An 18,841-nucleotide genomic window follows, 5' to 3' on the forward strand; every position below is an offset into this window, starting at 1 on the left:
CCACATATAAATTGTATTATCTGATAAAACCTCTATCAAGACATTTACACTAAAGGACAAAATAAGACCTAAAATATAAGAGTTTCTCCTATTATTGACAGGTTGCTCGTAGAATATTGGCTTAGTCTCAAAAGTGATAAGGTAAAGCCTCTTAGCATTGCTAATTTCTCCCAATACTAACCCCCATACTATCCCCAAAAAACAGTTTATGTTATGTTTATGTCACGTAAAAGGCTATTCCACATGGAAAACGCAATGTCATTGCTATTTACATTTTTTTAATCCCCTGATCTAGTATTTATTATAATAGGTTAATGCATTTTGGGCCTGTTGTGTAATAACATGACCATACTTATATATATATATATATATATATATATATATATATAAAATATATATAAAATGGTTTTATGGTAGTACTAATAAGTCTTACAGAAGAAACACAGCCTGTGGAATATAAAATAAAATCTTGAGAGCTTTTTCCACTGGAACATGGAATATAAATGTCTAGTAAACGCAGTAAAATGCAGTAGTTTGTGTCAAATATGTGGTCTAGTTTTTTCCTTTCAGGATTATTTTTTGCTCTGAAACCAGACAGACATTGTATTAATTATGAACTGGCTGAAATCTTGCATGAAATGAACTGCGCTTGCTTTGGCACACCAAACATTGTGCAACCACACACTCAGCATCCAATTCTGTCATATTCCAGATGCTTCCACACCGTAAGACTGACTGCAGTAAACAAGCTTTGTTATCAACAGACGTTTCCAACCATATATGGCAAAAATTAAAGTGCTGGTGTAGGGGGTTTTTCATGCCTGGTTCCTCACCGCCGTTTTTCATCCCCATTTTGTCAAAGCTTTGTTTCTTCACCTTTTCCACATTCCCGACTATTTTAGGATGAAAACTGAGCCAGTTACAAGCTGTGATGTTCTACAAAACTCTTTCAGTGCTTTACTTTCAGAAAGCATTCAAGACTGATGATGTTGAAGAAAAATGTCTGCGATTGGAGCCCCATGTGGTGACCTGCCAGGCCTGCGAGGTGTGTGTGTGTGTGTGTGTGTGTGTGTGTGTGTGTGTGTGTGTGTGTGTGTGTGTGTGTGTGTGTGTATTCTATGCATTACTGCTGCTGGAGCATGGTGTGCTCTGAGTGCTGCCGATACTATGAGCTGCACTGCTGTTCTCTGAGACAGGAGGAGACCTTGGCACATTTTGCCTCACTGCTGAATCATCTGGTGGAAAAGGGTAACAAAAGAGAATGAAAAAAATAACACACTTAACAATTAACCATATGATTATTTGATCTAAAACAGACACTAAACATGGATTGACTAATCAACTACATTTGTGTTAAGGTTGAAAATTGTGCACTTTTTATTTTGGGCCAAACATTTTCTTTAACCCTGAACCTTGTGCTTGGATTGGATTCTGCCTCACTTGAAAGTCACTTTGGATAAAAGTGCCTGCCAAATAAATAAATAAATATAAATATAGATTAAATGGAAAGACAGCTGTATACAGGGAGCATGTAGAAATAGAGTGTCAGAGTAAAAGAGACCAAGTGAGATTTCTGACTTTGAAACTCATAGACTATCTGGCATTTGGTTGATCTTTTTTGCTGCTAGAGGAAAGAACATCAGCTTATTATTTGCGCATGTTTTAGTCATCTTTAAAATAACTGCAATATTTTAGGCCGCTCGGAAAACCGTAAAACCTTGGGGTTTAATGTTCACGTTCCAAACAACTCCTTTTAAGGAAATTTCAGTCATATAAGGTAACAGGGAGAAGTTATACTGGGTATATTGTTTACTTTTAGAGCCCTTATTAGAAAAACCATCACTACAAAGGGGTAACCATTAGAGCTGGCAACCCAGGAAGTGTGACCCAGAAGTTTTCTCATATGAATTCATAGGGGTGCCAATAACTGTTGCACATCTATATTTAACAAAGTTTTTTTTTTTTTTTTTGGCAAACCTGTGTTGTGTTTGCAATTGTTTGATATCCATGAGAGCAGAGTAATTTTGTGAATTTTTTAAGAAAAGATCAAAAGGTTCAACAATAAAGACTTTTTTTTTTTATAAAGATTTTGTTTTTTTAAATAAAGATTTTTCACAGCCTTCTTTGCTAATATTTACCAAGGGTGCCAATATTAAAGGAGGGCACTGTAGGGAATAATACAAGAGCACTTTAGGAGCGTTCTTAATACTTCTCTGTTTATAAAATGCATTGCATGATGTTATGATGTGAGAACACATTCTGCTATGATAGAGAGATACAGGGCTTGGGAGGGGCAACATTTTAATTTTGTCATCTTTACAAAAAAAGACTAAGCAAAAGACTTTTCATATCGTTAAGTCTCTAGAGGAAGCCTATAAGTTGAAATAACATGATGTTCTCCAAACGTTCCAGTGCAAACAGGTGGATAAATATAATCTCCCTGACACTTGATATCACGTTTATTTTAGCTCAACATTCAGACTTTTCAGCAATGCCAAGACTACATCAGCATGAAAATTAGCTTGTAGTCTTAGCTAACTAGCAGTTATTATTAGTTTGATTGTGAAATGAGATTGTAAAAAAAATAAAAAATAAAAAATTAAAAAATTAAAAACCCAGCAGACCTAGAAAAAAACTGGTCTACTATCAAAAGTGCCCTGTTGAAGCAGGTCAACGGCACTGCGGATTACTGGCACCGTGCCAACTGTGGATGTGACTCCTCCCGACTGTAATTAATCAATCACTGTGAAGAATCATGAAGAGAATTTCTGGAGCAGTGCAGCAGCTTCATCCTCCACATTCTGAACATAGCTTTCCCCTCAAACAGACACTGTTGCCCTTGGACATTCTTAGTGTTCTAAGACGTTCTGTTAGGTGTGTTTCTTTTGCCTAGCAGGTGCTGTGTCTTTGCAAAATGATTTGATAATTTTCGCATTAGTAAACTGTGCATATGTTTTGTAATGTTTTTGTGATATGTTGTGATACCTTGGGAAGGTGTGCTACCATTTGGTGCTAAAAATATACTGTATGAACTGCAGCACAAAGTGTCATTATAGTACAAGGAAAAGCAAATAGTCCATTCTCTTGGTTTCTACTGTCTTACGTTTCTTTAAAATCAAGTTAAGTGATGACTGAACTCCTAATTGAAGCAAACGCTCTTTTTTCATCGTTCTGCAGTCTCCTATTCAAGTGAATTAACACCTACAGAGTGTAGTCATGTCCAATAGGACACAAATAAACTCTGAAAGAGATCATTCAATACTTTAGGTGTTAATTGAACACTGCTGTGGGCACCAGACAAATTTTATTCGTGTTTTGCCTGACTTGCTCTTTATGTACCACGATGAAACAGATTTGATGGCATTCTCATAAACTGGCCAATTTATCTCTGTCTAAAAGTGATTGTTTCTTTAAGGGTTCAGTAAGGGTCGCCTGGTGGGAAAGGTGGCCAGGGGGTAAAATCTTGGCATCCAGTACAGGGGGTGTGTGTGTGTGTGTGTGTGTGTGTGTGTGTGTGTACACACACACACATATATATATATATGTTTTCCTGTGAGGCCTAAAGAGACCTTCCAAGTAGACAAGGGGAATTCCAGTCCCGGTTCTATTGTACCCAAAATATCCCAGAATGCCTTTTGGTCCATTAATGCCCACCTCCAATGGCTGAAAACAGAAGAGTGTCCAAGTTTCAGCGAATAAACAGGAAGTAGTTACATCACGGTGGGTTTTATGTTATTGTTATTATTCTGTCAGCACTGAGTAGCTTTTTCCATGATCAAAATGGGAACGTTTCCCCATTTCCTGTTTTGACAGGATGATAACCTTCTGTAACCTGCTGCTAGAAATGCATGAACAGTGAAAGTCCAGGTCAGATGTGTGAGTGTGTGAGCTCTCTGATGCGGTACCATAGGCCGATTCTCACCTGTGTGTGAATAGATGAACCAAAGTGCTCCTGTAAGGAGAGCTCCTATGACAAAGGCTGCAAAGGCGATGCCCACCACAGTCGGAGTGTCCAGTACGAGAGAACCTATGAGAGAGGAATTAATATAGCATGTCAAATACTGATAAATATTCATGAAATCACTTGCAAAAAACATTGCAGGAATACCTGAAGCTTACAAAATGTACAAAACCTTACAATGGTCTAAGTGCTTTTTCAAGTGGACTTTTTTACTATTATTTAGTTCATGTTTATTATTTAAAACTGCATAGTCAAATCACATTTTAGCCATGGGAAATCCTCACATATCTAACTATATAACTTAATATTCTGTTCATGCAGTTTGCTTCATTTTTTATTTTTTTTTATTTTTTTTTAAAGATCCCCACCCCCCACCCTGCAAATTTATTCAAACAGTAACTCATGTATGCACCTATTACCAGAATTTAATATTTTTATACTTTAACATCTAACCTTGCAAGTACATCTTGCTGATGTCGCACCACATTTCAGGACATGTCCTCTTACAAATTTTATTGACACAGGCCACTGTGCTGCCTTTCGCTGCTCACAAATTGTGGACATTTATAGTTTATTTCTAAGCGTTTGGTGTTAGGCGAGTTTCTGTTTGATCAGTTGTATCATTATACAGCCATTCTGAAGGCCTAATCAGTGGCTTAACCCAGGTTTCTAGTTACTTTCAAGGACAGAAACAGTATTAGTTAATGCTAATAAAATTCCAACATTGGTGATAAAGTGTCAATGAACTAGACATTTACATGAACTAGACATTTAAACAAGACCTATTAACCCATCAATGACTAATGTCGTAAAATTGAAACTGGTAAACCAGAGCCACATATTCAGATTTTTTTTTTCCCCTGATGTTTGAAAGGGATGTTTTAATGTTTTTACAACTCTTTCAATTCAGCAGTGTCTGATTGACCAAATGCTTTGAAGCAGACTCATCTGAATCAAGCTGAGCTCTGACTAAGTTCTACCACTGCTGTTGTTGCTGTTGTGTGTGGACACACTGAATGATTAAACCGTTCTCGGTAGTGAACTCAAGACTTTTGGAACCCATGTACCACTTTACTCTACAATCTCTAACAAGCCTTAAAGAATGATGAGAACTTAAACTCACTGGAACTGCCACCTGGAGGCTTGTGGGTTATGGACTCTGGGGAAAAAAGAAAAGAAACAAAGCTGGCTCAAACACAAGAATACACAACACAACATTTAAAGTCAACACATACAGTAACTACTGCAATGATATAGTAGGGTGAGCTTCATTCTCATCACAGCAGATGGCACACATTCCTCTCAAAAGTCACATGTGCTTTGGAATTGAGCCCACAGGAACCTGCAGAGATATGAGAGCTGGCAGAAGTTCCTCTTTCCAGAGAACAGGCCAAACCCCTGAGCGACTCCTTTGCTTGGCGATCCGAGCGGATGGGTTTCAGGCCAATAATTAGCTCTAATGATCTCCGATCAGGCTGCACAATAGTTCCTGTGTAGCTTCGGGCATCAGGGTCGCCCTGGCACAGTGCCACAAACTGGGCACAAAGGCAGCTATTCTGGGAGGAACACCTTTAGGTTTTCATGTGTGCTGATGCCCGATGACAGACTGTCCATGGAAAGCTCACACACACCACACACACACCCTATCTTCTCTGTTTATCTTATAATATGGAGAATGCAGTGCTATGCCATTAGCGCGCCTGACCATACATGAACTTAGTCAGGCAAGTAGAAGGGAGTGGTCAAGTCCTGTCCATTTCTCACCAACTCCAACGAGCATGAATGAAGTCATCACTGGACTCAAAAAACACAATGCTGCACACTAGAATCTTAACAAGCAAAGAAATCCCAGAATCACTGCAAGAGATTTATGGAATGCTTCATAAAGGCAGGGAACACAAAAGGCTAAATGATGAGTAGATCGCTGAGAAACTGTCAGCTCTCCAGACGAGCACAGAGGTCTATTCACTACTCCAAACATTTCAACTCCCAGCTCTGCTCCACCTAGCAGCTCTAATAAAGACATGAGTTGTGGGGATTGGTCCATGCAACTCAGGACTCGGTCAGTGTTTTTGACCAAGAGTTTAAACACTTTCTTTCTGTTCTCTCCTCCTCCTTCTGTGGTCAGTTTGGATCTCAGTGGAGAAAGAAGGGAGGAGAATGACAAGTGAGGCCATGTGAATATGTCTGAATTCTAGCCAGCTCTAGAAGGTGGCCAAACTCTTTGCTTTGCTAAATGTTTAAACACTCCTACACTGCACTATACTCACCAAATTGCTTTAAATCTGAGTGACTTGTAATATTGATGTGTTTGAGAAAAGTACTATATTTTCTGGTATAAAATGTGGCCTAATATATTGTGTTTGCTTGGAAAAATATATATGTTGCTTTATTGTTTTAATATAGCAAACATATTTGACATGTTTTCACAAACACTGAAATGGCATTTCAGAAAGCTCAATTGATGTAGCCTAGTTTATTTATTTTTTGTCCTGTTAACACTGACTCAGTACTGTATAACTTCCCAAACTCAAGCCTTCACTACAGTTCTTAATCTCACTGTCAGACCTGGTAGATCCATATGTAAGTACGTAGTAAAATGTAATGCTTAGTAGAATTTGTTTGTTTTCGTCACTGGATTTTCAGTATTATAATTTTTAAAAATGGGCAGTAAACCATCATGACTGCTAGCGTAGCAAGCCTTCCATAAGAATGCTAAGAATTAATTTAATGCAGAATTGAAAGACTCACCCGCCACTTTTTTAGGAACACAAGTACACTGCTCATTCATGCAGTTATCCAATCAGCCAATCATGTCATCCAGATACAGTTTAAGTTAATAGGGAAAAAATGCGATCTCGGTTACTTTGATAGTGGTATAGTTGTTGGTGCCAGGTGGGCTGGTTTGAGCATTTCAGAAACTGCTGATCTCCTGGGATTTTCATAGACAACATCCAGTAAATGGCAGGTCTACATACGGAAACATTTTGTTGAGAGAAGTCTGAGGAGAATAGATATGCCTGATTTGACAAGTTCAGTGCTGACAGGAAGACAGCTGACAGATTCTAGGCAGTAGAAGATTGGCAAAACTTCACCTGGTCTTTTTCCAATCTTTAACTGTCCAGTTTGTGTGAACCTGTGCCCACTTTAGCCTCAGATTCCTGTCCTTAGATAACAGGAGTCGGACCTGATGTGGAATTCTGCTGTTGCAGCCCATCCACCTCAAGGTCTGACATGCTGTGTATTCTAAGATGCATTTCTGCTCACCACATTTGTAGAGTGTTTATTTGAGTTAACTTCGCCTTTCTCTCATCTCGAACCAGTCTGGCCATTCTTCTCTGACCACGATCATACCGTTCTGTGTAAAGTCTAGAGACCTCTGTGCGTAAAATACTCAAAATACTCAAGCCTGCCTGCTGGACATACTATGGTCCAAAGACTAGACTATGGTCATTCTGAAGGTTGATGTGAAAATTAACTGAAGCTCTTTACCTGTAACTGGATGATTTTATGCATTGCACTGCTGCCATATGAATGGCTGATGGGAAAATTGTGAAAGAAAATGTATACAGGTGTTCCTAATAAAGTGCTCCCCGAGTGTATGTTGTAACTCAAAGCACTTTCTAGACATGCAATTGTTCAGATATATGTTATATAAGGTTACATTAAATATACAAAGTGTAACCGATATACTGGAATTTTCATATGGGTGTTAACATGAGCATTACCATTTTCTAACACTGCTTCAATATTCAGGTGAGAGAAATGATCATGTAGCAGTAAAAGCAGCATTTGGTCAGTATGCCCAAATGACTTTCTTTGATTTGTAAATCAGCCTCCAGCATTGGGATACTATCCAGCATGAACTGCTAGGCCTTTTAAAAAGAAGCCTGTTTTCTTTGCCATCCCTGCATAAGAGATGTCTTTGTCTTCAAAGCATAGCTCTGAGACTTTTTTTTATTACGCCCACGTCATATTTGCGTTTTCTAACCCTCACCAGGGAATGAGAGGTCACAGCTCCAGCAAATTAAACATAATCCCTTCACTAGTAAAGTATCTGAAAATTCTGCAAATGTAATACTTATTCAGACAGAATTCAACTCACAATTTAGCGTACAGCAGGTGTGGGACTGAGGAGTCTTTCTGAAAGTGTGTTCTGATTTGTACTGAAAAATAGCCAGTGTACACTCCACTTGAACAAAACCACATAAACAAGGCTTGTAAGTCACTTAGAGAGTCACACAAGCATCGTTTATCAAATAGATCTGAGTGAGGTTAATAAACTAATTTCTGGTCACCATGCCTCATTTCCTATAGGCACCAACATGGGTGATTAGCATGCTGAAATCTTCAGCAGTGCTATGACTCAGAGTTGGCTCAGTCTAAACGCACTCCAAAAGCACAGTGTAATTTGGCCAAGAGTGAAGAGCAAGCTGAAATCAGCCAGGCTCAGATTAGGTCATTATTATAAAGACGTGATTCTCGGCAACTATCCAGATCTCCTGTAGAGCAAAATGAGAACCGGATGGATGCATGTGTAAGTGTACGTCACATCAGGGCTCCCCAAGCCAACTTGGTGAACTCTGTACTCAATATTGATTCTTTGTTCAAACTGTAAAATCTTTGCAATGGGATGGTGGTTATGATTAACCATTTAATTGTTATCAGGCATTATCTAAACATCCATCAAAAAAAGAACGATCACTATCACCCATGTGAGATGTGACACACCCAAGATATAATGGCAGATTTCACACTTTTTCAAATATTTTTATTGTGATTCGTCCTTTAATTATCAAACACCCCATACTAAAAGATTTTCCCAGAATAAAACACCACACACTTTAGGATCATGCTCACTATCCAATGAAGAATCCTGACTCTCAAAGCAAGGGATCTCACATATAAATGTGACTTCAGCTCAAAACAAATTGGGTGGACAACAGTTCACACACTACAGAATGTTGAATCATAAATATTGATCATTTTTGAATTCGGACAGTGAGTAGATCAGAGAGATTGGATTTTACACACCTGACACCCCAAGATCATTTGGGAAGATAACGTCTAAGATCAGTATAAAGTAGGGATATCTTCTGTGATCTTCGGGAGGCAGACATTAGCTGATCTAGTACACTCTGGAAATGCAACTGGAAATGCAGTTTTACATTTTATTTTTAAACCAAATTCACAAATTCCTCTTGTTCTGGTAGTTTTGGAATTTAATAAAGGCCAAGCTCCAAAAACAAAACAAAAAAAAACTATTAAATGCTATTTTAATTAAGTGTAATTAATGCTTTGACTCACAATGCTTCCATGGAAAATAGTAGTATTTCTTACATGTGGATGAACTTTAAAAATAATAGACATCAGCACATTAATTGAAAGTGGGGTTGAAGTTTAACAAGGGAGGGATGATATCTGACATTTGTTTTATTGAAAAACTGGTTTAAAAAAAAGAAAAATAAAAGACATGGCTGTCACGAAACAGCAACCAACAAACCAGCCTTGTACATTACAGGATGGTATAACCATTTAACTATGAGATATAAACATGTGAGATCAATAAAACAATTTCTGTTTGTCAAGCTCCATTTCCTAATGTATGACTATGCATTACGTCAAGTCTTTCTCTGGCTGTGCCCTCAAACCCAACACACACTCCTCCGTTCCTTTAGAGCATCCCACTCTCTCCTACTTCATCATTGTATCCCTCCCTCTTGCTGTACCGGGAAGAGGACTGCCTCTGAGGATACCTAAATGAAACCAACTGCGCTTTTCCATTCTGACCGAGACAAATCAGCGTTGCTGGGCCCCCTGCTCCGTTTTTCTAATCAACCACACACGGCATGGACAGTTCATTCAATAAACACACCCACATATACCACTCCAATTCCAAAAAAAAGTTGGGATGCTGTGTAAAATGTAAATAAAAACTGAATGCAATGATTTGCAAGTCTCATAAACCCATATGTTATTCACAATGGAACATAAAATACATATCAAATGTTTAAACTGAGGAAATGTACCATTTTATGAAAAAAAAAAAAAAAAAAAAGGTAATTTTGAATTTGATGGCTGCAACACGTCTCAAAAAAGTTGGGACGGGGGAGCAAAAGGCTGGAAAAGTAAGTGTTACTAAAAAAAAACAGCTGGCGGAACAGTTGCAACTAATTAGGTTAATTGGCAATAGGTCAGTAATATGATTGGGTATAAAAAGTGTATTTTAGAGAGGCAGAATCTACTTTTTTTTATACCTAATCATGTTACTGAGCTGTTGCCAATTAACCTCCAGCTGTTTCTTTTTATTAACACTTACTTTTCCAGGCATTTGTTTGTTTGTTTTTAAAGGTAATTCAAAATTACCTTATGTTTTCCTTAAAATGGAACATTTCCTCAGTTTAAACATTTGATATGTTTTCTATGTTCTATTGTGAATAACATATGAGTTTATGAGACTTGCAAATCGTGGCATTCTGTATTTATTTGCATTTTACACAGCATCCCAACTTTTTTGAAATTGGAGCTGTACACATAATAAAACACATAGTATAATACACTGTCACACACTAACACACTCCAGATGTAGTAATGTGCCATGATCCATGACAAGACAGGAACTCTGTGATATATCTGCCCCACTCACAAACACTGCCTATTTCTCAATATGTGTTCCTTTTTGTCCTCACATTCTTGTGTACTCGTTTCATGTCATGTGTCTCTGTCCAAAACAAGTTTGTTACAGAAGAACACAAGAACCAAGAAAGACTAATTTGAAATGTTATAAATCAGTAATACTGTTGTCAAGGTTCTGATTTTTTCAAGAGATGGACGCAGTTAGCGAAGACAAGCAAATGTAACTTGTTTCTGCTAAGGTAGCTTAACTACCACTTCTCATAATTATAGTTAGCTACATAGCCAGCTAAGTTAACAGGGTGAATTATTAGGGATAAGACAACTAGGTAACAGCTAGCTAGACTACCAGAATGAATTATTAGCTGTACATAAAATTGGCTTCATCCCGTGGTAAATAGTGCTAGCAAGCTAAACTTGGCTTCATCATGTGGTAATCACTAGCTACTGTAGCTAAACTACCAGAAGGAATTATTAGCTGTAAGGTAACTTGGCTTCATCCTGTGATAAATACAGCTAGCAATCTAAACTAACAGAGTGAATCATTAGTGGAAAGATAAGTTTATCCTGTGGTAATTACAGCTAGATAAAAATAAGCTTGAATTTTAGTGGTAAGGTAACTTAGATACATCATGTAGTAATTATAAAAGTGCAACTAGTTAACTTAGCATAATCAGCAAATGCACTGTTTCCACCAAGGTAGCTTAGCAACATGAGCTCACACAGCTAGAAACTGGAAACTGTGTTTCCATTCTCATGTACTTTGCTGTAAATCAGATAATATGAGGTGTGATATCATTAATTTGAACATGGAACTATTCACCATAACTACACAAACTACAGCGATAATAATTGTGTGTAGAAATGCTACTTTTTGGTCAGTTGCTGTTTAATAAACTTTGGGAAAGAAATCATTTCAGTTCTTGTGGTTTGTGAAAGTAGGGTGCTGAGGTAAAAATACCAATATCGTTCTTTCTTTTTCAGTTAATAGTTCACAACAGAAGCTACAAATAACAGGGAGAAGCTAATGCAGAAAAACAAAGGCTTTGAAGATGTAAAAAGATGCAACCAAGGAGCTGCCAAGTGCTATTTGTGTTACAATTAATATTATTAATTGTATAATACTATTTATTTTGTGACATGTTATGGCCTCCTTTATCTAAATAAGTCTTACCAGGCATTTTTTCATCATAATCACCTTTACTTATGCCTTCATCACTGATGACCACCAGTGGTCTTGTGGAGGTTTTGCTGTTCATCATCATTTTGATGATGGTATCCCCACTGACAGATGTGCAAGCCTCGTTAGGATGCATGCACTGCATGAAAAGGGAGAAAAGGGAAAGAAAAAAACATGTCTGTAATCTGAGTGTGATCCCCAACATACAACACAGCATCATCACATGTATTCAGGAAATGAAAAATACCACATGTCCCTAACACAGAACAGAAATGTCATTTTATTTGATGTTTGATCCTTTTAGTCAGGAGGTTAGATTAAAAACGGACGTAAGGCATGTATGGAATAAATATGGAGCAAAAAAAAAAAAAAAAAAGATCTGAAGAGTTTATATACACATGATTCTGTTTAACATTTCACTGCTCTGTTGATCCTGACTGTACTCACTCAATGAGGTTAACCTGAGTCAGCTGTGACATGCACAACCCATACAGGACTCTGTTCTATGTAAGACAAATGTTTCTAGAGAAATAAAGAATATCTCAATGTTATAATAATTAAGGATCACTCACGTCTGTGTTCTTACTAATATGGGTCTTATGGTGAAAATTTTTACAGTGTAATAACAGTCTAAAAATATAATGGTTTATTACTGTATCACTGACTACATTTACATGGACAGCAGTAATCTAATTACTGACCTTATTCTGAATAGACAATATTGTGATTAAGGTGTTTACATGAGTCACTTTTAGAATATTCCTTTAGTTCCCGTTTTACATGCTATAGAACATGGATTGATTAATGGCACACGTCATTACGTTCCCACATCACGCCGTTCTTCCAGAATTTCACGTATTGACATACAGTTGGTCTTCGTTATGGTACCGTATACAGTTTTGGGTGTTTTTTTTTATTTATTTTATTTTACAAAAGCTTCAAGTGCAGTTAATTATTTGTCATGCTGTACGTGCAAACAGACGACTGCTTGAAGACATGAGCTGCGTCTGAAACCGCATATTTACCTACTATATAGTAGCTGAAATACATGTTTTTCACCTACACATATTGCAGGTAAGTACATGGTTTCAGACACAGCCGTGCTCTCTTGTTTACTGTCACATGATTGAGCACTGCCGTGTGTGTACATGTCCTGTTGCAAAATGCAGTGAAAACTCCCACACGACCTTAATGTGATTAAGGTGTGTACATGTCTGTAATACACCTCGATAATGCGACTAAAACAGGAGTACTCCACTTGTCTTAATTAGATTTGTGTTTACTACGTTATGACTTTAGTCGGATTAAGCTCATTAAAAATGCTGTTTACATGCTAGTTTCTTAATCAGAGTATTGTCTTAATCGAGTTAATACTGGATTATTGTTGTCCATGTAAATGTACTGACTGTATAATTACAAAATCTGTGTACAAAAGTCTTTTGCACATCTTTGTATACATATGGAAGTCTGAGGACACTAGTGAAAATGCTTCTGTTTTACATTAGCTTCTAGTTTAATACAAATTATATTACTGCCAACTTGAATGAAAAGTAGATTATTTGACATATTTACATGAATTTCAGAGTTTCTAATTATGTTCCCTTTTTGCTTTAATGACAAAACCTTATGATCCTTATGATCCATTTGAGATCAAATCCATCGGAGTGTCGTCTGAACACATGCTTCAACAGAAGAGATTAGACATGAGGAAAATCTGACCTTTTTTACAAAGCAGTTAACATGGTCAAGATCACACATTTTCTTACAATTAAATAGGGACCTAGAAATAGCGCAATATTTACTTTCTCTGCTTTAAACATTTCAAAATTCGAAAATTTTCGGTTCATTTCCAATTTTTTTTTTTTTTAAATCCCCGATTTTCACCGTGGTCTCACTGGACTTTTGGACCTCACTGTATGTCTGTTAAGTAATGTTGCTAGTCATCTGTAGTAATTAGAATCAATTTACTTTGGATAAGTGAACTCTGTATACATCAGAGAGATTGAAAGGTCTTCATGATGTATGAATGGTCATCCCACTAAGAGGTCCACGTTTACAGAACTCACACTTATCGGGCTTGTGGCCATGCAAGTTGCTCTTGATCATTAGAACATATCATTAGGTTAAACCTAAAACCTTAACTTACCTAAAACCCCCTGGAAGCATCACTTCTCTGACTAGCATCATCTGCATTTCACTGTTGTTTACAGTGTAAACTTGGCCAATAAGAGCCGCACTTCCTGGAGTGTCTTTATACTCAAGAAAACAATGCACATCCTCAGTTCCCTACAGGGTATAATGGAATCTTTACCAACACATCCATTCTGACAGGATGTGTGTTACCTGAGGTTATTTTTACTGGTCAATTTATAGAAGGTCAAATACAATAAGGTAAATCATTCAGACACATGCAGGTGCCGTTCAAAAAAACTGTGTCAACTGTGTTAAAAAGGATGTGATTCCATCCAAGATGGCCGTCCTCATCACACTGATATCACCATATTATTAAACTAATACTTAAGTGACATAAGTCACACACTTAGGTCTTTCATCTGTGGGGCAGTGGAGATTGGATCAGTTTTTGGATGAGAGAAGAACCTATTAGCTAATACTTCGATATTGATTAAGGTTTTCTTTCAGGAGCAAAATTTCAAAAATAGGAGAAAAACTGCTGCAATCCCACACATTTCAAATAAGATTAACTATGTTCAGGAAACGTTAATTGAGCTCTTATTTCGAACATGTATTATCTTTGGGAAGAAACAGAGCAGAATATACTCAGTATTTAACTCAGTGATAAAGGATGGAGATGGAATTAAGAGAGGGAGATGAATAGCGAGTTTAACGCTGAGATTTATATGTCCTGCTCTGGTGAAGAGAGGGCTGACTCTGGCAGTTGTTGAGGATTAACCAGTGCCAAGGTGCTGACGTGAAAAACAAATCCTCAGAATGAATGGGGCAGTCAAGAGGGCAGCGTGTGACGGAGCCAAACTGTTGCTGCTCTCACTAGGAACCCCACTGAAAGGTGGCCAGTTAGGTGTGTACAGTAAAATTCAACCAAATATTTTTGAGTCATCACCATTTGCAAGGAGATTTATGGTTCCACCTGAGTTTTCTGATGAAAATCAACTCAGCCTCAAAAATAAATGTAAGTTTGACTGAGTGAGAAAAATTAATGAATGACTAAGACTTTTAGTTTGCTAAAGCATTACACATCACAAAACAAAGATAAGAGGAAGACAAGAAAAAGGAAGTGAGAAAGAAAGGGATTAAGGAGGAAAGAAAAACAAGAAGGAAAAAGGTGGAGTGGAGAAGAGAGCAGAGGAGAGGACAGGAAAGGACAGGAGTGGAGATGGGAGAAAAGGAGAGGAGAGGACAGGAGAGCAGAAGACAGGAGAGGAGAGCAGAACAGAAGACAGGAGCGGACAGGAGAGCAGAGTAGAGGACAGGAGAGGACAGAAGAGGAGAGCAGAATAGAAGACAGGAGAGGACAGAAGAAGAGAGCAGAGTAGACGACAGGAGAGGAGAGGAGAGCAGAGTAGAGGACAGGAGATGATTGAGGAAAAGTAAAGCTCCATACCTCTGGCAGTCCCGAATGCATGTTGTGTCTCTTAGAGCAGACGGACATCTCACAGTGCAGGAACAGCAAAGGTACAGTGAACTTTGACCTGAAGTCAAAGCTGAAGCGCTTTCTGTCCAGTTTCTGATGGTAGTAGCGGACAGACTCATCCCTAGGACAGATGTTCTCAATGAGGACGTAATCAGACGGCACCTCATGATTAGAGTTTGTAGAGATGAAGCACGTCTGAATCATGAAGCTCAGATCCAGGTCTGCTTTAGTGGCTGAGATCTGCATAGACAGGATGAGAATTCCATTTTGACTACTGATTACATCTAAAAAGCAGTGAGCGTACTGCCAATCAAAGCCAGGAGCTGTGCAAAGAAAGCAGTCACATGACACAGCAGCTCACTACCATCCACTAACACACTACACCAACTAACAAACACTAACTACAGACTCAACAAAGCATGGGCAATGTCAGAAACAGGCTCATAAAGGATTAGAAAATGTGTCAGGAAGAATCTCTCTCAAACACACACACACACACACACACACACACACACACACACACACACACCTCAAATCCATTCCAAAGGGATGGTGTTTGTGTTCTTTGATATTTCACACTGTACCCTAATACGGTTATTTCAATAAATCACACAGAATTGAAGTTAGACAGAAAGAGACAGAAAGAGAGTGATGGTGAACAGGATGGACACAGTGTTCTTTCTCAAAATGGAGTGATACAGAAAACAGACTGATAAACTCAGTACAGGTGTCTTCAAAGAGTTGATGAATCAGCTGTTTATGGCTCAGAAGCACTAAGTCATACTGCCATCCAGTCCTAGAGCTGATAATGTTTAATACGCACGCACACGAACGCACGTCCATTTGGGTTATGGATGCAAACATTCTGAAGGAACATGTTCAAGACTCCTCACTTCCAAGAATCACAAACTCATGAGATTTCTTGCTGATTCAAAGGCATATTTCCACTTCCAAACCACAGAGCTCTTCTTTTTTAAACCCAAAATGATCACTCTTCCTCTACCTTCCTGCTCTTATTGCTTGAAAACTGTAAAGGGTTTTTACACAAAAATAAATGAGACACAAACAAGACACATTATCTGTGCTTGTATGAAAGTTGTTTGTTTCAGCACCTGAGCTGAACATGTTTACCCGTCAGACTGGACAAAGCATGCACACGGATTCTGTTTCTCAATAATGACATCACAGCAATGAAGAGATGTATGAAATTGGAATGTGACTGGTACATGATGATGATGATCATGATGATGAAATCAGAATTAAGTTATACAAGTTTAGAAAATAATGTTGCAAAAATCATTCTTTCCAAAAGCAGTACATCATTTAAAATCTGCTACAAAATTTCAGTGTAGCAGTGTTAATACTTTATTCTACTGAAGTGATCATTTTAATCAGATATTTGTTTTAAAATAATAATATAATAATAATAATAATAAAGTGTGTATATGTTGCAGTTTGTCTAACCAGATAATGCTGCCCTAAAATGGTAAGCTGTAAAAATTAATTTATTACTCATTCTACTATTACTATGATGCGTCAATGTAATAAAGTTAACAGTATCTGTAAACTGAATTTATTTAAAGAAGTGGAATGAATAAGGTGTGTTGTAATACTGTATTATCTCTGTATTTTACCTCCACAAAAATGGGCTTGTTGTCCATGACCTGAATGAAGGAGGGAGGTTGTGGGTGGTGGAACAGGCTCGTGTTGTACAGTTCCATGCTGAAGGTCACGTTTTCCACAGTCTCATGTTGAACTTCTAGTTGAGACCAGGGAAAGTGAGGACGAGCATCTTGAGCCTTATGGTACGTGCAGTTAAACTGGAGATGGAGACAGAGAGGGATACTGTAAAAAGATCAGTTAGCGACAAAATGGGCTGCAAAATGTTGAGAGAGAGAAGTTTGACGGGGGGATAGAGGGAGGAATGAATAAAAATTTCTTGTCATCTTAATTCTTCGGCAATACTGAAACCGCTGTAATTGTTAAAGAGTAAAGCTCACAGAAGTGAACTGAACTGAATTAAATTAAATTAAACTGAATCAAACTGCATTGAACTGAACAGAGAGATAAAAAGCAAAAGGTCTGGCACAAGTCATATTAATAAGAACATTTGATTGGGTTGAAAAAGATGGTGGAATAAAAGATGGTGGACAAGGTGTGTATGTGTGTGTGTGTGTGTGTGTGTGTGCGCGTGTGTGTATAAAAGAGAGAGGGAGGACAGAGGAATTGTGGCAGTGGTCCAGAGCAGCAGGTCGAGAGAAGTTCAGACACAGCCACTGTGAGAACACATGAAAGTTCTTCTGAGCCCTTGAACTGTGTTTACTAGCACTGGAGGAGTCTGGGAAATGTAGTTTATTTAAAAGGCATTTATACATCAATTGCTATGCATGAGAATGAAAGAATACCTGGATTACACAGATAATGCCTTTTTATGGCTAAAGCTGTACAACAGTGGCAGCAACATGCTGAAATGCAAAAGAAGCCAGACTGGAAAATCTGAAACATGATCCGTAATCCTAGAATGAACCACTAATGTTAGAATATTTGTATATATTGCGCATTTTTCTTTTATGTGGTGTTGTACAGCTTACAACAATAATAATAGCCAAGTTTCATGAGTCTGAAACATGTTATTGTAAATAACATATGGGTTTATGAGATTTGCAAATCACTGCATTCTGGTTTTTATTTACATTTTACACAGCGTCCCAACTTTTTTGGAATTGGGGTTGTACATACGGGCCAGTAGATCTAAAACTCTACCCGCTCTAAATCATACACAGAGATAAAGTAGTGCGACAAGACTACATTTATTTGAATGAATTATATTACAGTTATTCGAGACAATTACCTGCATCTGTGCCGCGTCTCTACTAATAATGAGGCTACGAGTTTAACTATTGTATGCAACTATAACTGTATGTTACTATGGTTACAGGTGTTTATAGGCAGCGCATTAATTTAGAACAGTGATTAAACCGACTGGAATTACCTGTGTATTATACGGTTTGAATGCATACCTTCCAGCCAAACAGAATCGAGTATTCAGACAGACCATGGTATAAATTATAATACATAATGCTCTGTACTTTAAAACCCCTATTTATAAACATACCGAACAACCACCAAGCAACCATCAGATGCAAAAAGGCAGTGGTGGCTTTGCGGTTAAGGCTCTGTGTTACTGATCGGAAGGTCGGGGGTTCAAGCCCCAGCACTGCCAAGTTGCCTCTGTTGGGCCCTTGAGCAAGGCCCTTAACCCTCTCTGCTCCAGGGCCACTGTATCATGGCTGACACTGTGCTCTGACCCCAGCATCCTAACATGCTGGGGTATGTGAAGAAAAGAATTTCACAGTGCTTTAATGTATATGTGACCAATAAATATTATGAATATGCAGTTTATGTTGTGTGTAAAACCAGTCTGTTTGTAAGATGCGGTTATGCCATCTTGGGTGAC

At 37.9% G+C, this 18,841-nt stretch overlaps 1 protein-coding gene across 4 annotated transcripts in view; it reads right to left on the bottom strand.

The window, feature by feature from the left end:
• The window catches only part of tgfbr3 (transforming growth factor, beta receptor III), a 112,841-nt gene that overhangs the window by 271 nt on the left and 93,729 nt on the right, over positions 1–18,841 (bottom strand). For 3 of the 4 annotated variants that reach the window (XM_017479862.3, XM_017479865.3, XM_017479863.3), the window contains exons 12-17: positions 17,019–17,204; positions 15,355–15,624; positions 11,769–11,913; positions 5,085–5,120; positions 3,923–4,027; positions 1–1,235 (exon numbers count right to left, since the gene is read on the bottom strand). The exon at positions 1–1,235 is cut by the window's left edge and continues 271 nt beyond it. In XM_017479862.3, coding sequence (XP_017335351.1) covers positions 1,117–1,235; positions 3,923–4,027; positions 5,085–5,120; positions 11,769–11,913; positions 15,355–15,624; positions 17,019–17,204 — 861 coding nt within the window. In that variant the 3' untranslated portion in view covers positions 1–1,116. The remainder of the gene's footprint in view (positions 1,236–3,922; positions 4,028–5,084; positions 5,121–11,768; positions 11,914–15,354; positions 15,625–17,018; positions 17,205–18,841) is intronic. The other variant, XM_017479861.3, reaches the window with a different exon arrangement.

The sequence above is a fragment of the Ictalurus punctatus genome, chromosome 11 (genome assembly GCF_001660625.3).
Source record: "Ictalurus punctatus breed USDA103 chromosome 11, Coco_2.0, whole genome shotgun sequence".
In the NCBI taxonomy this organism is placed as follows: domain Eukaryota; kingdom Metazoa; phylum Chordata; class Actinopteri; order Siluriformes; family Ictaluridae; genus Ictalurus; species Ictalurus punctatus.